General features: G+C 43.3%; 1 protein-coding gene across 1 annotated transcript; it reads right to left on the bottom strand.

Annotated features, from left to right (window-relative positions):
- Positions 1-8,137: 8,137 nt before the first annotated feature.
- On the bottom strand, positions 8,138-17,256 carry LOC101523717 (vomeronasal type-2 receptor 116-like). The gene is made up of 5 exons (XM_004596024.3): positions 16,883-17,256; positions 14,181-14,987; positions 10,758-10,985; positions 10,351-10,474; positions 8,138-9,210 (listed from the first exon to the last, which is right to left on the bottom strand). The coding sequence occupies exons 1-5, from the start codon at positions 17,180-17,182 to the stop codon at positions 8,297-8,299; spliced, it is 2,373 nt and encodes a 790-aa protein (XP_004596081.3). The 5' UTR covers positions 17,183-17,256; the 3' UTR covers positions 8,138-8,296.
- Positions 17,257-20,506: the final 3,250 nt, after the last annotated feature.

Raw genomic sequence — 20,506 nt, 5'->3', positions numbered from 1 at the left:
GCTTGCTGAGTGTCATTTCTTGACCGACACTGCATTTTAAGGGAGATTTCTTTCCAGGATACAGAATTCGCTTAGTCAGGCAGTGCCACTCTGTAGGAACTCTGGATTGGCCCAAAGCATCTTGATCAATGCTGCCTAGAATACTGTTCTAGACTGGCCCAGCGGTTGCAACCACCAGCTGATCGGGGTGGTGGATTGTGGCGGGCACTGTGCTTACTAGTACATGTAGGAACCTGGTCTGGGAACACCTCAAAGTTTCTTTGGGAACTCCATTAATCATAATCGAGGAATCAGAACATTAACCAAGAAAAGAAGGAAAATGGAACAGATCATTCAACCACCTCAGTTATATGTTGGCAGCGAAATACTGGACAAGGGGAGACGCTATGATGGTCTATATCAGTCAGTGGACTCTGCACCAGCCTCATCATACCTGGATTGTTGCTGATGATATGTTGGAGCTTCTAGTTGATCGGGATGACACTCTGCTGGCTCTGCCTTCGGACCTGAGAGGGCCTCCCTAAGAGGTCATTGAATTTGTACAATGGGATGCTGGACTCTATGTATGGTATACGCTTGCAATGAGGGAATCCCAGCGGAACTTGAGCTGTGGCAATGCAACAGGATGGAGGAATCCACCGGAGGGGGAGGGTTGGTGGTGAAAGGGGGAGAATCCCAGTACCTATGAAATTGTGTCACGTAATACGTTGTAATTAATGGGAAAAAATAATAAAATTTTTTTAAAAAAAGAATACTGTTCTAGAACAATCTGTTTATCATGGTGAATGGATTGTTCATGTCTACAAAGTACTGAATCCATTATTGTATGTTCTTCATTCTGTACAGCTTTTTGGTATTACCTTTCCTTCAATTTTTCCCTTCAATTGCATATGGGCACACCATGTTGTTTTGATTGATATTAAGATCTCACATCCACAATGCACAGTTTTAAGTTGGACCACTGAGTGGCAGGCAAGTACTGCCACTCTCCTGGCACCTGATTTGGTGCAGTTTGCTCACATGTTTGGATAAGAATCTGCCCTGTGCGGACTGAACACAGTTGCATTATTGTGTAAATAAATAACATACACTCTCCAATGCCCTTGACCTCAGCTTATGCAACCAACCCTCTCCTTCACTTTCTAATTCATCGCACTGCCCATTATTTGGTTTCTTCAAGGAACTAAGGACAAGAGTCAGTATCAATTAGATTAATCAAAGTAATCAAATGAAGTCTAGACAACAGGAAGTAGGTATAGGTTTCATTGTTACTATCTATTTTTTTACCCACAAAATAATATTTGGTAGGTCTTACATTCCTAAGTATAGTCAACCATTAGAAAAACAATTGCAGTAGGCAAAGATTTGCAACAATGTAACTATGAATTTTAGAAACGCCACGTCTTCAAGCTTCTGAAGGCTTACAGAAGAGTTGTCTAAACAATGAAATATCACTTACGTCCTGTAGAATGCACATGTGACCCAGAAGACACGGTCTTCATCACATTCTATTGATTACCTGTAATCAGAAAATTGAAGCTTTGCATTTGCTCACACTGATCCTTACAAGGGCAATTGAAAATTACATTGTCATGTAAGTGTCCAGGAAGAAGAGAGCCAACCTACGTGATTTTCTTTTGAAATTTCCTTGAGTTATTAATAGCATGTAGATGTAGAACTGTGTGATTCCATATGTACATGTCTATCAGGATGGGCTTAGCACATACTATAAGGTATCTTTAGTCAAGACAGGTGAATTTTGAGCAGTTTATTGCATGGATTTATAAATCTTGTCCCAATAAAACTGAACTTTCATTTCACTTTAAAAACTCTGAAGACTACCCCTTTGAATAGGCACTTGTGCGACCCACAGAAAAATCCAAGTGGCAAATCCATGCCTGTTGGGCTGAATCGCTAGGATTCTTTTCCATCAAGTGGCAACCAGGCTTGTGTGGAAAAGCTTGCTCAGAGCTCCTGCCACACTAACCTCTGCAGCTGCAGCACACCCGGTTGGTGAGGGAGTATACATCACTCCCCCCCATGGGTTGGATGGGTGCCCTATCATGACTGATACTTGAAGTTCTTGACAAAGCATCACATGAAATATTGAAACTGAGTGTGTGTGTGTGTGTGTGTGTGTGTGTGTGTGTGTGTGTGTTAAATTTCTAAAACTAACTCTTTCTAAAACTTCCAAGCCTTTCAAACGTACATATTATCATCTGGACCCAGTATGCAAATGTTGACAGAGCTACTGTCCCACCTTGTTTGCAGAGCCCAAACAAAGCAGGTGTTTTTAGAGGCGTTTTTGCTCATCATGATCAGTGGCAGGTTCAGGGCCTCAGGTCATGGCGATCCCCTGAGTTGCTGAAGGAAACAGAAAGCAATGTACAGTTATAGAAGCTACAGCTGATCTGATGACAAGGACATCAGGGCAAGGCCTCGGTGCTAGGGGGTCCACTGAATGGATCTACCTCTGGATTTGTGTCCCTGTGTGCCTCAGTAAAATTGCATACACTATCAATTGAAGTCATTCAATAATACTACAAACAGTGATGACCTACATGGAGGTCTAGCCTGCCAGGTGGGAGCTGAGAGGACACATGGAAGGCAACTTGCATTCTCTTAATATCCACAGGGGCTTGTGGCTTGACCCCTGCATTAGGTTGCCATAGCATACTGTTGCCTGCAATGTTGTTCTATCTGCTCCTGAACCCTTTGCGCAGTTCACAGGGCAGCCCTCACCAGAGCTGCTATAAGGCAATGGGCCCCAGTATCGACACCGAGGGTGACCTGGTTCTAGGTGGGTTTTCTCCCTTTACTACATGCAGCCAGAAGCAGCCAGGATAGGTTTATCTTTCCTAACCCAGCCAGAGTTTGAAGTGAAAGCAGGTAAGCCCAAGGTTGAATGGTCTGTGAAGTGTGCTTATGTCTGCATTTATGTATGTGTGTGTGTGTGTGTGTGTGTGTGTGCAAGTGTACGCACTTGTGTCTGCATGTATAATTGCTCTTGAGAATTCTAAACAATATCCAGAGAAGGTGCACAAAGGCACTACAATGAAGGCTGGTGTACACTCCCTTCCTTTGCCTTTAATACTCTTTCCTTCCCACGCTTTTGTTTGCTCCCTCGTGCCTTCAAAGAGAGAGATTGGAGAGCCTAAGTGCAAAAGCCAAAACCTGAGGTTGGGTGAGGAGATAAGAGGTGATATTTTATACCCACTCCCTTGATCTGACTCCTCATCAACTCCTGAATATTCTGAAGTGAGTGGGGCAGTTAGAACTCTAGTCTCAACCTCTGCTGACGAGCACAAGAGAGCATATTACCATCTCCCAGAATGGAAAATGGGCTTGAGGTCAGTATTAGTTCTAGTCATGCAGTCTGAGTGTTCACTGTGACAAGTTGTGAACATACTATACCTAGACCTGGGAAAGAGCTCTGCGGTCACAATCTTCCTACCCCAGCTCTGATTAAACTTCCATCCTTAGTACTACATTATTGATGTATATCCCCGTACCTGGTCCACATCCTGTTATTGTGTCCATTATAATAACACTCAGTGTCATTCTAAATCTATATCCTACACCTCACCCAATATTGGACACTTCAAATGTCATTCAGTTTGCGCAACTCTGTGGAATAAGCTAAGGAGTATTGTTATTTGCATGCTGCTTTATTAGTTGGAATTATCGGGCACATTGTTGGATCCTGAGGTGTGCTTTTCTCAACAGCTTTTAGTACTTGATTTCAAAGACTTGCTGGTCAGCCTGCAGCTAGCCCACCACAGTCACAATCCTCATTCCTGTTTTCAGTGTGTCCTCATTCCTCAGTCTTTCCTTTGTGCCCAGTATACCACCAATCCGCCTGCATGCCTCTGCCTTTTATGAACATTACTCTTGGGTGTTTCCTAACCAGCAGGCCCCGAGACCACCGAGGGGTGAGACGACAGTTTTCTTTTGCAAAGATACAATCAATCAGGTGAGGGATGTTCACTTATCAGAGAGAATTACAGACTTATAAGGAGTGAAAAATAGAAGACATAAGGGTGTTCTGAAGGTGCTCTCACCCAACAACCACATTGTAACTGATAAATAGGCATGCCTATCTCTGTGGGCTCTCCAATCCCAGGTCACATTGCCCATGCAGGCCTGGAAGCTGTGCTTACGGCAACCGGCAGGTAGGTCGGGATTCATGGGTCCGCAAAGCTAGCACCTGAGCTGAAAGCTCTGCTTTGGGGCATATTCAATACACTCTTAGGAGTAACAGCAAAGGTACCTAGTTTGAGAGAACAAAACTTCCACTCAGACATGTAACACTCGAGCATTATTATTAAAGCCCATTCTTTGGCCCAAGCAAGAGGGAAAAATGCAGAGAAATTTCAGAAAAAGAATACAAAATGGAAAAAATAGAATGCATGCAGGGAGAACACAATGAATGAAAACAAATTGGATGCCGTGAATATTCTCACAATGAAAAATACTAATTTGTCAGTCAGTCAAATATAATGTAACTGGTTGCTGACATGGAAGTTGACATTTCTCAGTGAAACCTGTAGACAGGGCTCAGGAACATGATTTTGGTGGATCTATTTGAGAGGACAATACTCTCAAATATTGGAAATGATCGACAAGCCAGAGGTATTGAAAGTATTCCAGAAATCACTGAATACCGAGTTGCTTTCTCCTGTCTGTGTCCCCAGGATCCAGGTTTGCTGGTGTAGGGACATGAGCACTGATTCTGCTGAGTTTGACGATGTTCAAGGTCCACTCTAAAACCCTCCACAGCTCTGGGAATCTTTTCTCAGCAGCTTCATGTGCCACAGACAAGACACCCGGAATGGCACCTGAGCCTGCCTGTTCTGCTTCATGGTATGGCTGTGCTGATGCGCTGAATTCCACGGTCTGATCCTCCTCTGTGTTACTGCCACTCTGCTTAGGTGGCTGTGGAGGAACTACCAATATGTGCTGGCCTTTTATTTTGCCAACCATGAGGTCCAAAAACACCACCACATGCTCCCATATGTGTCCTTGGGTTTCTGGTTGTATAATGCCTTGGCCAGTGACGAATTCACACTTTTGTGCCCTTTACTGGCTGACATGGGGCCATAAGTTGATCCCCAAGTACAGCTGCTAGACACAAAGTCAGCTGTTGTCAATGTTGGAATGAACTCACTGGTTTCTGCTGATGTTGGAAAGGATTTGGGGCTCAACAAAATCCCACAGGTGAGTGGAATGTGAATTCTGGTGAGCAATGTCCCACCTCCTCCCTTGTCACTCTGACGTTTTTTATCCAAACATGTTTCAGAAGCACAGTGCCTTGCCCCACCATGGTTTCAAATAGATCCCAGGTGTTCCCTAGACTGTAAGGAAGGGAATGGGTGGGGTTGTGCTAAGAGCTCCTGCCCAGGTTCCTGCCTAAGGACAGCCTATCCACCACACCTATAGGGAATGTTGAATGCTGGCTATTAACATCTTTTCATTTTCAAGAAGCACCCTGTGATGATGAAACTAAAATTAAAACCACAGCAATCAACTCTTTAGTTCAACAAAGAATACTAAATTAATCACCCTGGCCTTGCTCTGTAAAAATCTCTGAGGTTTCAATTTCTCTGTGTAAAACGAGAAGATAAATTCATGAAATCCTTGGTAAACATATCTTCGTGAGTTCACGTTAATGGAACATCATGGTTATGGAATGAAATTAACACAACATAAATATGATGCAATCTTATTCCTATCATTACAAAATTAACTGAGCTATATATATCAAAGGATGAATGGACAAAGTGAATATGATCACCACATACACAGTAGTTTGCTCTTCAGCCTAAAGAGAGACTGAAAAATCTCATTTCAGTCCCAAAGGAAAGAATAGGTTGTCATTCGTCACACAGTGAAAGAACAGGGAGGACCTTCTGCTACGAAGACAGACAGAGACAATTACTCCATGATGTCATACACATCTGAACACAAACTTAGACTCACAGGAGAAGAGAATGTTACAGTGACCACCTTAGACTAAGGTGGATTGTATATAATGGGGAGATGTTGAGCAAGGCCTATAAAGTTTTAGTTGGACGGGAGGACGAAAGTCCAGCAATTGCTAATGTAACAACATATAACATTACTAATAGAACAGCAATTCCATGTTTTAAAGTGGAAGTGTTGTGTTACAAGGTTGCCTAGATTACACAGAGCTTTCGATAATAGGACAATGTTCTAGAGTGAGGCAGAGTTCTAGAGTGAAGATGGTTCAGAATGTTGGACCCCAAGAAAGTACCTGCCCCTTAGAACTAAAGAAACAGAGCTCAGACGTGGAAGCAAATTTCCCTCCCCCACAGCCAATGTCTGAAAGGGGAATTAGGGCTAACCTGGAGAAGACACACCTGATCTCTATTCAGAACTGCTCCCAGAACCCCCTTGTGCAGAAAATGGATCATCCCTCTTTAAATGAGAGGCACAAGTCACTCATGACTTGATTCAAGAGCAAATCTCAGCCAGGTGGACTCTGGGAAGAAAATGCTCCAAGGTTCACAAGGAACCCAAGATCACAGGAGGATTCGCCCCACCCAGGGTATCCTACTGAGCCTTCTGCTTTCTTCTTTCATCTGACATATGTGCTCTCCAGGGGTGCTTGTGTCTCAGTTTCCTTGGGAGTGGATGAAGGTGGCAGGAATATGTGCAAATGAGAAGATCCAAATGGCAAGCACAGGGTTGAGTGCACTAAGCAAGCTACTGTAGCTTTCCATCAGTGATTGTCATGTGCTCAAGTGGGAGGCATTCTGATCCTCTCCATGGAAACAATGAGGGACTGTTGGATCCAACTAGGAATATTCTATGATACAGCATATAAGATGTCCTGAAGGGCCAGGTGTGGTAGCCTAGTGGCTAAAGTTCTCATCTTGTACCCACTGGGATCCCATATGAATGCTGGTTTTAATCCCAACAGCCCCAGTTGCCATCCAGCTCCCTGCCTGTGGCCTGGGAAAGTAGTCAAGGACAGTCCAACACCTAGGGACCCTGCACCCATGCGTGAGAACCTAAAGAAGCTCCTGGCTCCTGGCTTCAGCTCAGTTCCAGCCATTACACTCACTTGCAGAGTGAATCAGCAGACAGAAAATCGTCCTGCCTATTTCTTCTCTCTGTATGTCTGCCTTTCCAATTTAAAAATATATTTAAAAATTTTTTTAAAAGAAGATGTCCCTGAAGCATGAGCTGTAATGCTGAAATCTATTGTAGGGAGTTTACCAGGGGATAAAATTTGGTTTAGTCCATAGATAGAAGTGTTTCTCTAGATAACTTGCAAGCTGAGAGCCAATTTACACCCATTTGAAATATGCACTATGAGCGAGCCTGTACCAACCCAGCTTGAAATGGTTCATTATGGCTGGAATATTCGACATCCATCAAGACTCAATTGTGTCCCCAAGCAAGTGGGAAGAAGAAAATTTAAAGCCAAATTAGAACATAAAGAAATGCATTGGCTAACGGACATACAAGTGTAGAATAAGTGTCATGTATGATTGAAGTTCCCCTTTACATGAATGAAGACATTCCAACATAGATTGATAGTGAGTATTTATTAAGATGCTTTTAGCCAATCCAGTGTCCCCACAGAGTAACACCACATGACAAAGAGACTCGTGTCACTGGCAAAGAAATCACACACAAATTGCAGAGCAACAAGCCAGGGGTACAAAATATAAAATCTGTGTGACTTGGAAGTCATAAAATATGAACACTTACATTGATTGCACGTGACAACTGAACAAAATGCAATTCAGTCTTCATATTTCATGTTCATTCAGGGCTATAAATGACATGACAATTGTACTCTTTGTGGGCAAATGCAATGTCACTTACAACATGACTTATTTTTACTGAATATAAATGCTTTTTCAAATCATCATCACTTACTCTGAAATGGAGGCAACAGAAAACTATTGACAGAGACAGAGATGTCTCCCATTCTACACCTCATATCTATGCATCCCAATGCCTCATCAGGGCTGTGGCCACAACCAACAAAGAGAAAAACTTGGTATCTTCACCTGGGTGACAAGAACCGGGGCACATGAGGCTTCACCACTTCCTTCCAGGAACCTCAAAGGTCAGAAGTACAGACCAGGAGCCAGACCAAAGATGATGTTATTAACTCAGGATACTCAGCTAAATGCTGTATATACAATCTCTTAAGTAAATGAGTTTACTTATTGATATTTATGGCATGCATGTAAATTCAATAATGATTGTAGGGTCCTATCTCTCACAATATGACAGCAGAACAAGAAAAATATATATATTAGAATCTCCTAGAGCGTGTTTTTTTCTTGAAACCTTCCAAACAATTCCTCTCAGGTCTAAGGAGAATAATGTAGCATTTGGGGACAAAGATGCAGCCCAGGAGACCCACACCAGAGGCCAAGATGGAGAAGACCTCCACGGCCACCATGACCTTCCCCTTGGTGCTCTGGTACACAGGCAGGAAGGTCACCCACACACTGCAGAACACCAGCATGCTGAACGTCAGGAACTTGGCTTCATTGAACGTGTCAGGCAGCTTCCTGGCTAGGAAAGCCACAGTGAAGGTGCCCAGGGCCAATGAGCCCAGGAAGCCCAGCACACAGTAGAAGGCAGTGATGGAGCCCTCGTTGCACAAGAGGATGATGTGTCCATGCTCAGAGTGTGCATCTGTGTCCACAAAGGGAGGAGATGTTGCCAGCCAGATGCCACAGAGAGTCAGTTGGATGAGGAAGCAGATGGGAATGACAGCGTTTGGGGCTCCTGACACCAGCAATCGCCTCATGGTCCTTCCAGGTTTCATGGCCTTGAAGGCAAGGACCACAGTGATGGTTTTGGCCAGCACGGCAGAAACAGCCAGTGTGAACACCAGGGCAAATGTGACTTGTCTTAGGAGGCAGGTGGCTGTGTTGGGACGGCCAATGAAGAGGAAGGAGCAGAGGAAGCAGAGGAGGAGTGAGATGAGCAGCATGTAGCTGAGGGTGTGGTTATTGGCCTTGACGATGGGTGTGTCTTTGTGCTTCACAAAGATCCCCAACACCATAACAGTGAGGAGAGTGAGGGCCAGAGCTGTGCAGGCCAGGGCCATCCCCAGGGAATCATGAAAGTCCAGGAAAGTCACCAGCTTGTGGAGGCAGTGAGTTCTCTCCATGTTTGGGTACTCCTGCTCTGGGCACTGGATGCACTGCTCTGCATCTATAGAAAGAGAGAAATTCAGGGTGTCCATTGTCGAAATTCAGAATCTTTCCCTGTTGTGAAATGGGTCAGTTCTGCAATGCACCTAAAATACAGATCAGTTGTGATGTGTACTGGGGCGCACTAGAGCCTGTTTCTACCTTTCTGACCTGGGCAGAGTGCTCATCTGTTGATGAGAAGAAACATCCAAAGAGATCTTAATAGACATGTGCTAAGGTGGGCTCATTCTGTGACAGGATGAGGATCCCTTGGACATGGATCCTTCCAGCCTTCACCTCATCCACCCCTTTAAGTCTCCCTCATGTCAAGTCCTGTGTCACCATTGCTTATTGCCTAGGAACATCAACGTCATAGCCTTCCCTCCCAGACAGAAGCAGCCCCAAACACGTATGGCAAGCTTACTAAATCCAATGCTCTCAATCTTCATATGGTAAATGACAGAGCATGCGCATCCTCATTTAACATCTTCATTCTCTTGGAAAACTTTTGATCATCTTTCTATGTGATGCTGTGTTTTAGTTTATTGAATAAACGAAATTTGGATTTGAATACAGATGTTGTCATGGTGGGAAATCTGGGTGTCTTGCAAAATTCATCAAGTTACTGATGGAGAAATTCTATTTTTCAAGTTAAGGAATATCATTACTTTAAAGGAATTCTTTATATACTCAAAGTGCCATGAGGTGTGTGATAATTCCCTAAGACATAATTCTGAACCATCCTCGTGTCAATGTGATATTCACACAAGCAGAAACTATTCCGTATGTTTCTGAACCGGGATGTAAAACGTATTGTATTCAAGTTCCCATGTGCTCAAGGAAAAATGGTGATTATGTCACTGACATTTTTTAGTTAGAACGCAATTTATCTACCTACATCATTCAGATGAGGACTCTTTTCTGGCAGGCACTGATACCATTCTGAATGAGTGCTGAGGCTGCCATTACTCTACGGAATGCCAGACAAATACGGAAGTGCCAACAATGAACCTAAAGAGATTGCATGAGCGAATGCATATGTACATTCAAAACTATGGTGCAGCTCACCCCCACACTGCCAGTAAACCTCTTTTGTTGTCTTTTTATGCAGAAAGGATAAGAAAAGTAAAGCTATATCCTTTGGAATTTCTGCATATTTTACCTGTCTGATTGGACATTTGTGTCTCTGGACAGAACACACAGGTGTAGCAGCAGATGGGTGTTCCTTCCTGTGGCAAGATCCTGAACCCTGGACCACAGCTCTGGCTACACACAGACTGAGGAGTCTGAAGGGGAAAGAGAACCAGTGGGCATGATTTGCAGCATTATCAGCCACTCCAAAGCATGTCAGTGTATTCACTCTCACAACATACATTTCACTTTCACTTGAAGGTCACAACTGAATCCTCTCCCCCGAAGCATCCATTGAAGTTATCACATCACGGCCATTGCTGCTTCCTTAATCCTCTCCAAAGTACCACAACAGAACCTAGTGTTCACCTCACAATTTTTTCAAACAGCTCCATTCAGACCCCCTAGGAGGTATCATTCGTCCAAAGAGAACTATACCTCCTTGAAGGCAGCAGGCCATTCTATCAGGTCTTCATGGATGAGCAGCCCCTGCTCATATGAACTGAGGGAGGAAAACTCTCCAATTTTCACCAGCAGGTTCAATCCAGCAGGAAAATTCACAACATTCTGGATATCATAACATGCCACGCCATGTCTTGAGTTAGGCAAGGATACATCATCTCCAGCACTGTTTCTGAACTGGAGTTTCCTCAGAACTGGGTGGAGCTGGAGGACAAGCAGAATTGCAGACAGGGAGAGTATCTGAGTTAGTTGTGGTAGGGCACAGGTGCTTAACAAGAGTTCTTGGTTGTGCTCAGTATCCAGATTCTCTTATGGGATAGGGCATGACTTTTCTCTGAATGCTCAAACATTTCCTGAGTTTAGATGGATTGATCTCTTGTGCCTCACCTGTAAGAAAAAACCCTTTGCACTTTTGCAGGGAAGTGGGTCGAATAGCTCACAGTCCATATCCTATTATTTCAAGAAACTGTATGCAATTCATTTCTATTTTCTCACAAGTGTCTAATTCAACATGGATTATAGGTAAAGTTACTGCTGGCATATTGGGCCAATATTAGCCTGCTGGGAATACAATAGCCCAAAACAGACAAATATCATGTTTCCCTAATTTTTAGAAATTGATTTGCAGTGACTATAAACTATGAAGATGATACTCAAGTAATATATTGATCCACTATGCATACCATGTAAATGAAATGTTATATGTTATGTATAAACTAAAATTGAAACGTCAATGAGGTGGTCACAGAATGTGGTTAAGAACTCGCATTTTTTTTTGTAAGTGATAAGACTGTATTCTTTTTATGGCTAAGTATTATTTTTTTTTAAAGATTTATTCATTTTATTACAGCCAGATATACACAGAGGAGGAGAGACAGAGAGGAAGATCTTCCGTCCGATGATTCACTCCCCAAGTGAGCCGCAACGGACCGATGCGCGCCAATCCGATGCCGGGAACCTGGAACCTCTTCCGGGTCTCCCACGCGGGTGCAGTGTCCCAATGCATTGGGTCGTCCTCAACTGCTTTCCCAGGCCACAAGCAGGGAGCTGGATGGGAAGTGGAGCTGCCGGGATTAGAACCGGCGCCCATATGGGATCCCGGGGCTTTCAAGGCGAGGACTTTAGCCGCTAGGCCACGCCGCCGGGCCCATGGCTAAGTATTATTACATTATGCATGTGTAACTTCATTTTCTTCATACAAATATCCAACATTACATTTATCATGAATAGTGCTGCAACAAACCTGATAGTGCATGTATCTCTTTGGGATACTGATTTTCTTTCCTTTGGATAGGTATACCCATACAAGATTTCAATTTAAAAAAATCTATTGAGGGCCCGGCGCAGTAGTCTAGTGGTTGCATGCACCGGAGTCCCATAGGGTCACCGGTTCCAACCCCAGCAGCCCCACTTCCCATCCAGCTCCCTCCTTGTGGCCTGGGAAAGCAGTCGAGGACGGCCCAAAGCCTTGGGACCCTGCACCCACTTGGAAGACCCAGAAGAGCTCCTGCCTCCTGGCTTCAGATTGGCTCAGCTCCAGCCGTTGTGGCCGCTTGCGGAGTGAATCATTGGACGGAAGATCTTCCCCTCTGTCTCTCCTCCTCTCTGTATATCTGCCTTTTCAATAAAAATAAATAAATCTTTAAAAAAATCTATTGAAGCTTACTTTGTAGCCTAATGTATGATCTCTCTAGAAGAATATGCCACACGAGCTGATTGCTATATTCTATCTAAACTGATGCTTCTATCATTACTTAATGATCTTTTTAAATTCATAATAGTCTTTAATTTAAATTGCTTTATTGGTATTAGTACAGCAACTCCCATTGCTTTCAGTTTCCGTTTCTGTGAAGTGTTTTTTCCACCCCTTTACTTTTAGTCTATGTGTGTCTTTTTTTATTATTATTCATTAATTACATTGTATGAGTTTCTTAGGTACTGGGATTTCCCCTCCCCTCCCCACACCCTCCCCCCATGGTGGATTGCTCCACTTTGTTACATGACCACAATTTAAGTTCAGTTGAGATTCCCTCACTGCAAGCATATACCAAACATAGAGTCCAGCATCTTACTGTCCAGCCTAGTTCAACGGCTTCTGAGGGAGACCCTTCCAATATACCATCAGCAAAAATTTACATCATTATGGAATTAATTGACTTAGCAATGAGTAACCAATATGTTAAAAATAAATGCGGGCTCTTAACCACATTCTGTGACCGCCTCATTGACATTTCAATTTTAGTTTATGCATAACATATAACATAATATTAATAAAATAACATGTTTAACATAACATCATATCCTCTTAAATTAAGGCAAAGATGTGGTATCTAACCTTTTGGGATTGGCTCATTTCCCTTAGCATTATGGTTTCCAGTTTGGCCCATTTGGCCACAAAGGAACTCGCATTTATTTTTAACATATTGGTTACTCATTACTATGTCAATTAATTCCATAATGATGTAAATTCTTGCTGATGGTATGTTGGAGCTTTTAATAATTGAGATGATACTCTGCTGGCTCTGTCTTCAAACCAGAGAGGATCTACCTAAGAAGCTGTTGAACTTGACTGGACAATAAGTTGCTGGACTCTATGCGTGGTATATGCTTGCAGTGAGGGAATCTCAACTGAACTTGAACTGTGGTTATGCAACAAGGTGGAGGAATCCACCATGGGGGGGGGAAGGGGGGGGAGAATCCTAGTACCTATGAAACTGTGTCACATAATACAATGTAATTAATGAATAAATTAAAAATTAATAAAAAATACTTCAAAAAAAAGAAATTGACTTGCAGTGACTATAAACTATGAAGATGATACTCAAGTAATATATTGATCCACTATTCATACCATGTAAATGACATTACCTTACTTCCCCATAATAAGAACATTATCTGCAACCCCATACTTTGTGATATTAATGTAGAAATTTCCAAAAAAATCACATATATGGATATATGGAATATCTATATATGATGTATCAATGACAAAAGTATCAGAATTTTCAATTTTACACAGAATGTGTTTAAGGAAAGGAAAAAGTGTTTGGTCAGCATTTCTCTATATTTTGACTTTCCATAAAAGCAATACATCACTTTTTTATCTTATAAACTTTATCCCATATTGCACTGGGTCTTTGGTAGCATTGCATCCTACACTAAAGCATTTTAAAAAGAATTTCTAATTACAAAAGAAATATTCAAAATCTGTGATGTCTGGTTTCTATAGCAAAGGCAGACAACTACACATGGAAATGTAACTCATGAAATGATCCCATCTTCCTTATACCTAATCATGCTGACCTTGAGGTATAAGAAGTGTTATGTGTTGCCTTCCAAAGAAACACAGGCTAAGTACATCAAGTGGCCAATGCCTGTGCTGCTCTGAGGAAGGGTTACCTGCCAGGGTAGAATCATTGGCTGGGCTGCTTCTCCCAGAGATCCCAACTCCATTTTCTCCATAAGAATCGTGTGAATGACGTGGGCCACTGCATACACTGCACTGTAGACTAAATAGCTGGAGTCAGAGAGGGTCATCAGGTCAATGTGTGCTGGAAGAAACTCCAAGGATGCATTCGGTGAGCAGTTTCCAATGCGTCCACAAAATGACCCTGCTGGGGAGCAGTCCAGATGCAAGAGCCATAATTTACTGAAGTAAAAGTCCTCTGGGAAGAGAGAAGGCTCCACTGTCTTGAGAAAATCTTTGAGGCCAGGGATCTCCTCCCTGTGGGGGGAAAATGAGAAGCCTCCATGCAAAGAGTGCAGCATGTGGTCTGTCTCATACACAACGATGTCCCACTTGGATGCCATCACCCACACCTTCCCCATGGTTAGAAAGAATTCCACTGAAATGTCCACGCTGATGAGGGCCCTTACATCACCATAGAGGATGTGCACATTTGCAGTCGAAGCTTGGATCCTGCTCATGAATGTCAGATCGCTCTCTTGATACAGCCTCTTGGTGACAGGGAGCTTCACTGTCAAGGCCACACAGACTCCTCTCTTCAGCATCTCTGCTTGGATGTCCTGTAGGAACTGCTCTCCTTTTATGTCATCAGACACAAAGAGTGCCACCCATGTCCAGCCAAAATGTAGCAGTAAGGACATCATTGCAATGCCCAGAGAGTGGTCACTGCTGGCCATCTGATAGAGGGATGGGAACTGCTTCTTATCATTTAGCATGGGATCAAAAGGACCAAAGGTCAGCTGAAAGCACAGAAAATCAAGATCAACCTCATCTGAACTGGGTATACAATCCGGATTTGAATGAAAACAATTATCCCAGGGTGGACTTGAGCCATTCAATATTTAATGTAGAGGAAAGTGTACAATAGAAATGAAACATCCTACTGTTCTGATCACAAAGAAGAGCATGGCTGGGTGCCCATTCATTCAGGTCAATAAATACAATTTCCATTCAGAGCTTTAAAGAAGATACATCCATTTCTGTTTCCTCTTTGTGACCTATGCTGAGACCAAGATCATGGTCTTTCCCTTCTAGTGGATTGTCGTTGGTGGAGCAGAGTAATCATTGTTGGAATTGACTGTGAATCAGACAGGAATCTCTACTGTGTTAATCCCTGATGTTTGGAGCTCACTGCTTCCTGCTGGAAATTAATGCTTCCATTCAAATATATTTATTAAACCCTGTCTAGTCAGGGACAGAGCAATTTTGCAATGCAAATTTCCTTCTGATGACAAGGTAACCTATGTCTGACAGACACATGTCTTGATTCTGGCTCATGTTGGGGTCCTTGGTAACATCTTTCTGAGATGCTAGATAGTTCTGGGGAGGCAGTAATGTTGACTTAACTAATTGGGTCATATGTTCACTGGCATGTGTTCCTGGCTCTACACATCTGTCATGCATGTGTGTAAACCAGAAGATGGGTGCTCTTTGTTTGCCTTTCTCCTCAAATAAAGATGGAAGGCAGTACATGTCTGAATGCATGGGTATGTGGCATGGTCTCTGGAAATGCTGAGAAAATCTGCCATTGTACTCAAGAATAATTATCTACTACAATGTAATCTCAACACTCCCATGGGCTTGTAGGTTAACCTGCTGATTTCCATACTAGAATTCCATGTCAGAGAACCCATTCCAATCCAGGGTAATCAGCTTCTGACCCAATTTCCTGCTAATATGTCCTTAAACATAGTCACGTATGACTGAAGAACTAGGACCTTTCTTGCCACATTGGACAACTCAAATGACACATGCCACATGGCTGTGCCTGGATCAGATCTAACCGCTGTGGGACTCTGGGCATTGAACCAGTGGATCAAAGACCTCTATGCATTTTCTTATCATCTCTCCCTTTGGAGTTCCAACTAGACACATAAATGTGTCTTTTAAAATATGACTCCCGGGCCTGGCGGCATGGCCTAGCGGCTAAAGTCCTCGCCTTGAATGCACTGGGATTCCATATGGGCACAGGTTCTAAACCCGGTAGCTCTACTTCCCATTCACCTCCCTGCTTGTGGCCTGGGAAAGCAGTCGAGGACGGCCCAATGCCTTGGGACCCTGCACCTGCGTGGAAGACCCGGTAGAGGTTCCTGGTTCCCGGCTTCGGATCAGTGCAGCACCGGCCGTTGCGCTCCCTTGGGGAGTGAAACATCGATGGAAGATCTTCCTCTCTGTCTCTCCTCCTCTCTGTATATTTGATTTTGTAATAAAATAAATCTTTAAAATATGACTTCCCACCTTCACAACCAATGTTTTCCAAAACACAAGCAGAAGTGGAAGTCTATATCCCCAGCTGTAATGATTTTGGGGTGACACCTAAATAATGTTCTCCTTCAACAGGATACTTCAGCATGCTGGACACATCATTTAGAAACTATCAGGTGTCAACATGAAACAGACGTGGTAACCAGCACGCGGAAGTAGCATAAGGGGAAACTAGGCAGGAAATTAGGCAGAATCTCAATATTCATTTCTCTTTCCCCTGTCTCATTCTGCTTGCACTAGGATTAATCACATGTCCCCCCAAAGGCGTGACTCCTTCCACAACAAGGTCAGATGTGCACACTGGGCCGTCTTCATTCCAAACGGGTTAGAAAGATTCAAACATTTCTCTCCAGATTCAAAACTCACTGACCTGTGGGGTCTTGTAGAGCTCCAGAAGGGTTCCAAATTCAATGGACAATGCTGAAGTGGCTCCAACAATGGTGGCCAGCTGCACGCCTTGTGTTTGGCAGGTGTAGTTAGGTAAATTCCCAGTGTTCCCAGTCAACCAGTACAGGAGGCTCCATAAGGTGAACTGTTCACTGGGAAAGGCATTGTACCACTGGAATCCCAGGGTCAGGTTGGGGAGCAGGTGCGGATCCTTGTTGATCTCCTGGATGGCAAAGTAAAAGGCCAACACATATTGGTAGTTCTTCCACAGCCACCTAAACATGAGCCAACATCAGAGAGAATGATCAAACCATGGAATTCAGAGCAATAGTACAGTCTAGCCCTGAAGCAGCAACAGACAGACGCGGGTGCCATTCCGTGCTGTCCCAGCCCTGGCACAGACAGCGGCTGAGAGGAAGGCTCCCAGAGCTCCAGAGCATGTCAGAGTGACCCTTGGACCCCTCTGAAGCAAGTGGTTCCAGCATTCATGACCCTTCACTAACCCTTCAGATACTAACCTTTCCTACTTGTGTTAAAGCATTGATTGATGTAAAAAACCAATTTCACATTTTCGTAGCTATAATTCTAAGATGATGAACACATTCCTTCCTTTCCTCAATTTGCCCCATTATTTGTTCCTTTTAATGTTTGATATACCCTATTTCCAATTTGCTTTATAACCATGCCGTGTATCCTAAGTGAAAATATGACTTCTTGGAATTTAAGAATGGCTCTCAAACTTGATGTTCCTAAGAGAACAGAAAGTCTGTTTTCCCACTATGGGATTCTTGGCTCTAGATTCCTGAAACATTTCCTGGATTTGTCTAATTTACTATATATGCTCCATCATTTGAATGCTAATGGAGGTCTACATGTTAATAATTTGTACAAACATAATATAGTCATAAAACCAGTCCTTTAGTTGCACAGAAAATTATGGGGCTTCTTTTTTGTTTGTTTTGCTTGAATAAGATTTTTTATGTCTTCTTGTCCACACTTAGAAATTATAGAATCTCTATTTGACAGTGTTTTGCTTTTAGAGAAGTGGCATTCCATGATCCTGTCACACAATATTATACATTTATACATTTGCAATCTGAAATGCCATCATGTCCTCTAGGTAAACGGTGGTATTCTAGACACACTTAAAGCAATTAGCTTTTCACATTCTGTACAGGATTTCCTGAAGAAAAAACTCAATTGGGCCTGGAAATTCTGTCCATCAGTAGCTTCAACTTAATTAATAGAATTATAAATCTAAGTTATTGAAACACTATTTCCTTTTCATCATATGCTCCTATCCATTCTCATTATTTGTTGTGAATTGCACATTTGTTTTTCCCAGGGTTGTTTTTAGTTCTTGCTACCAGCCGGAGGCTCACCGCCTTCACTCTTTCTTCCCTAAAGGCTAAGTTATCAGAGGTTAACTTGTACACCTGCAGAGTCATTCTATGAGTTAACCACCATTTCTTACTCAGGAGCACACATAGATAGGAAGATGTTTGAGAAAAACACACTAAATATTGCTGCAAATTGAACCTAGAGAAAGCACCTAAGTTCTCACTCTGAGTCACTTCACATCAAGTGTCCATCACAGGCAAGAACACAGAGCCATAGGCACATTGGTTGTCCCATGGCAAGGGAAGACAATGAGACACTGAAAAAGAGTGTGGGGACTTGGGGAAGGATGAGGAAAATCTACAGGTTAAACAGCAATGATTTTGGAGGTATTAAAGAATCTTGATTAAAGATTATCTCATTACTCAGTACTTCACCCCACTTACCTCGATCTGAGAGCTATGTGAAACTTATGAAATTAACTCCATCACCACGTTGTTGCAGTCACACAAAGTAAGTATCACATCTAGTGCCCAACATGGATTTAACGAATGTGGCTTATACCCGAGGTCCAGAACTTGGAAGGAGGTACACTCACTGCATTGGAGTCCAACTCCCAGACAATTTACCAATCAGGATCCATATGACCTAGGTGAGATTGAGGCACCTGCCATTCTGGGGTGTGCCAGCATATGAGGGCTATTAGACCTGCAACAAGCTAACACAGCCAGACACATTTATAACTGAGGTACGAAGGCAGAGAGCAAAGTCTTGTCTCTGTATGGCATGGCCAGGAGAATGTCACACAGAGAACATGAGCAAGGTGGGTCCTCACTGATTCCCACATGGCACAGCAAAGAGGAAGACTCAAGCAGACAGTGAGAATGGACAAGAAGAGTGTGAAGCCCCAGGCTAGGAGAGATTTCAGGTTACACAGTGAAAGGCAGCTTCACAGATAACCAACTCCTCCCTCAGGAGACTCATCTCCAGCCACACAATGTATGGCAATATTTTGAGATGAAATGCAGGGACTCCTAAGACTGGCAAGGGCAGGCACACGCCAATTGAACAAACAGCTCATGGCCTCACTGCCTTCTGAGCATCCTGCAATGTGGCCACCGACAAGGATGCAGGCACAGATTGCTGGTCCCAATGCCCTCAGTAGGCATTGACACAGAATCTCAGTTCTACAAGCACAGGCTGCCCAGGTGTGCTACACCCAGGATCAATGCAGCTTCCATGTCGTTTTTAGAAAAGAATCTTCAGGGTCTTAGTAAACCCTCAGGAATATCTTTATTGGTATCGCATCCAGCATTTGAAACTTTCATCATGTAGTTTTTTTTTTTTTTTAGTATTTTACTTTGGGTGGAACCCAGTCTGGGTTGCTGGTAGAATCAGGGAACACACAACTTTACCAGCAGCCACACAGCAGCATTCCTGTCAGCACCAACACCCATCCTGACTCCTTAATTCTGCGCCCATTCCATACATGCTGGCAGCACAGGATGTGTGGTCCCAACACTCTAACTCTGAGATTCCCAGCATTGTGTCTGGGAGAACTAACCAATGCAGCAGACACAGAAATGGTGATGTCACTCTGTTGTCCACACAGGACAGACAGACAAACGCAAAATAAGCAGCAAAGGCATGGAAGGAACAAGCATGGGTAGAACCTGAGCCTTCCTTAGGAAACATTACTGCGACAGTTGCACATTTTTTCAGCACTCTCAGAAAGAATTCAACACCAAGATTGCCACATACACTCACACACAACCACAATGACAAAAAGCATGAACTTACCAAGACCGAGAAGAGTATGAAAGTGTGGACTGGGTACTGTTGCTGTTTCTTCCCGGGTAATAAAGGGGGAAAAAGCCACCCAACATCAGGTCCCCATGTCTGTTCACATTCGAGTCACGGTATGTAAAGCAATCAATAGCTGTCAAGCCCTGGGATACATGTAGCACAGGCAAGAGCAGGAAGAGGATGCTCACAGAACACATCTTGTCAGGATTCCCCTGTGGTGGAGACATAGAAACCGAGTGTGGGTACAGGCATGAGGAATAGGGGGGCTGATTAGAGTGGACACTGCTCTTGGGGCAGAGCCTCGCTGATCTCCACTGTTACAATGTCACCTCTTTGGCCGTGTAATTCAGCATGCACTTGCAGCCCTGAATTTCTCACATGGGAGACTCCAGGGATTGTCCTGCCTTGAAGGTATGCACCTGTCATCATCCGTTCTGGGATTCACACTTCAGAAAAACATGTT

Source organism: Ochotona princeps, chromosome 33 (genome assembly GCF_030435755.1).
Source record: "Ochotona princeps isolate mOchPri1 chromosome 33, mOchPri1.hap1, whole genome shotgun sequence".
Taxonomy (NCBI): domain Eukaryota; kingdom Metazoa; phylum Chordata; class Mammalia; order Lagomorpha; family Ochotonidae; genus Ochotona; species Ochotona princeps.
The sequence above is the reverse complement of the archived record's forward strand: the minus strand, read 5'-3'. Positions and strand labels throughout refer to the sequence as shown.

Coding starts and splice junctions, on each gene's coding strand:
- LOC101523717 (XM_004596024.3), bottom strand. CDS start 17,182: ATGTTTAGGTGGCTGTGGAAGAACTACCAATATGTGTTGGCCTTTTAC. Junction 10,986..14,180: donor CAATGATTCTACCCTGGCAG/GTAACCCTTCCT, acceptor CTTGTCCTCCAG/CTCCACCCAGTTCTGAGGAA. Junction 9,211..10,350: donor ACAAATGTCCAATCAGACAG/GTAAAATATGCA, acceptor CTCTTTCTATAG/ATGCAGAGCAGTGCATCCAG.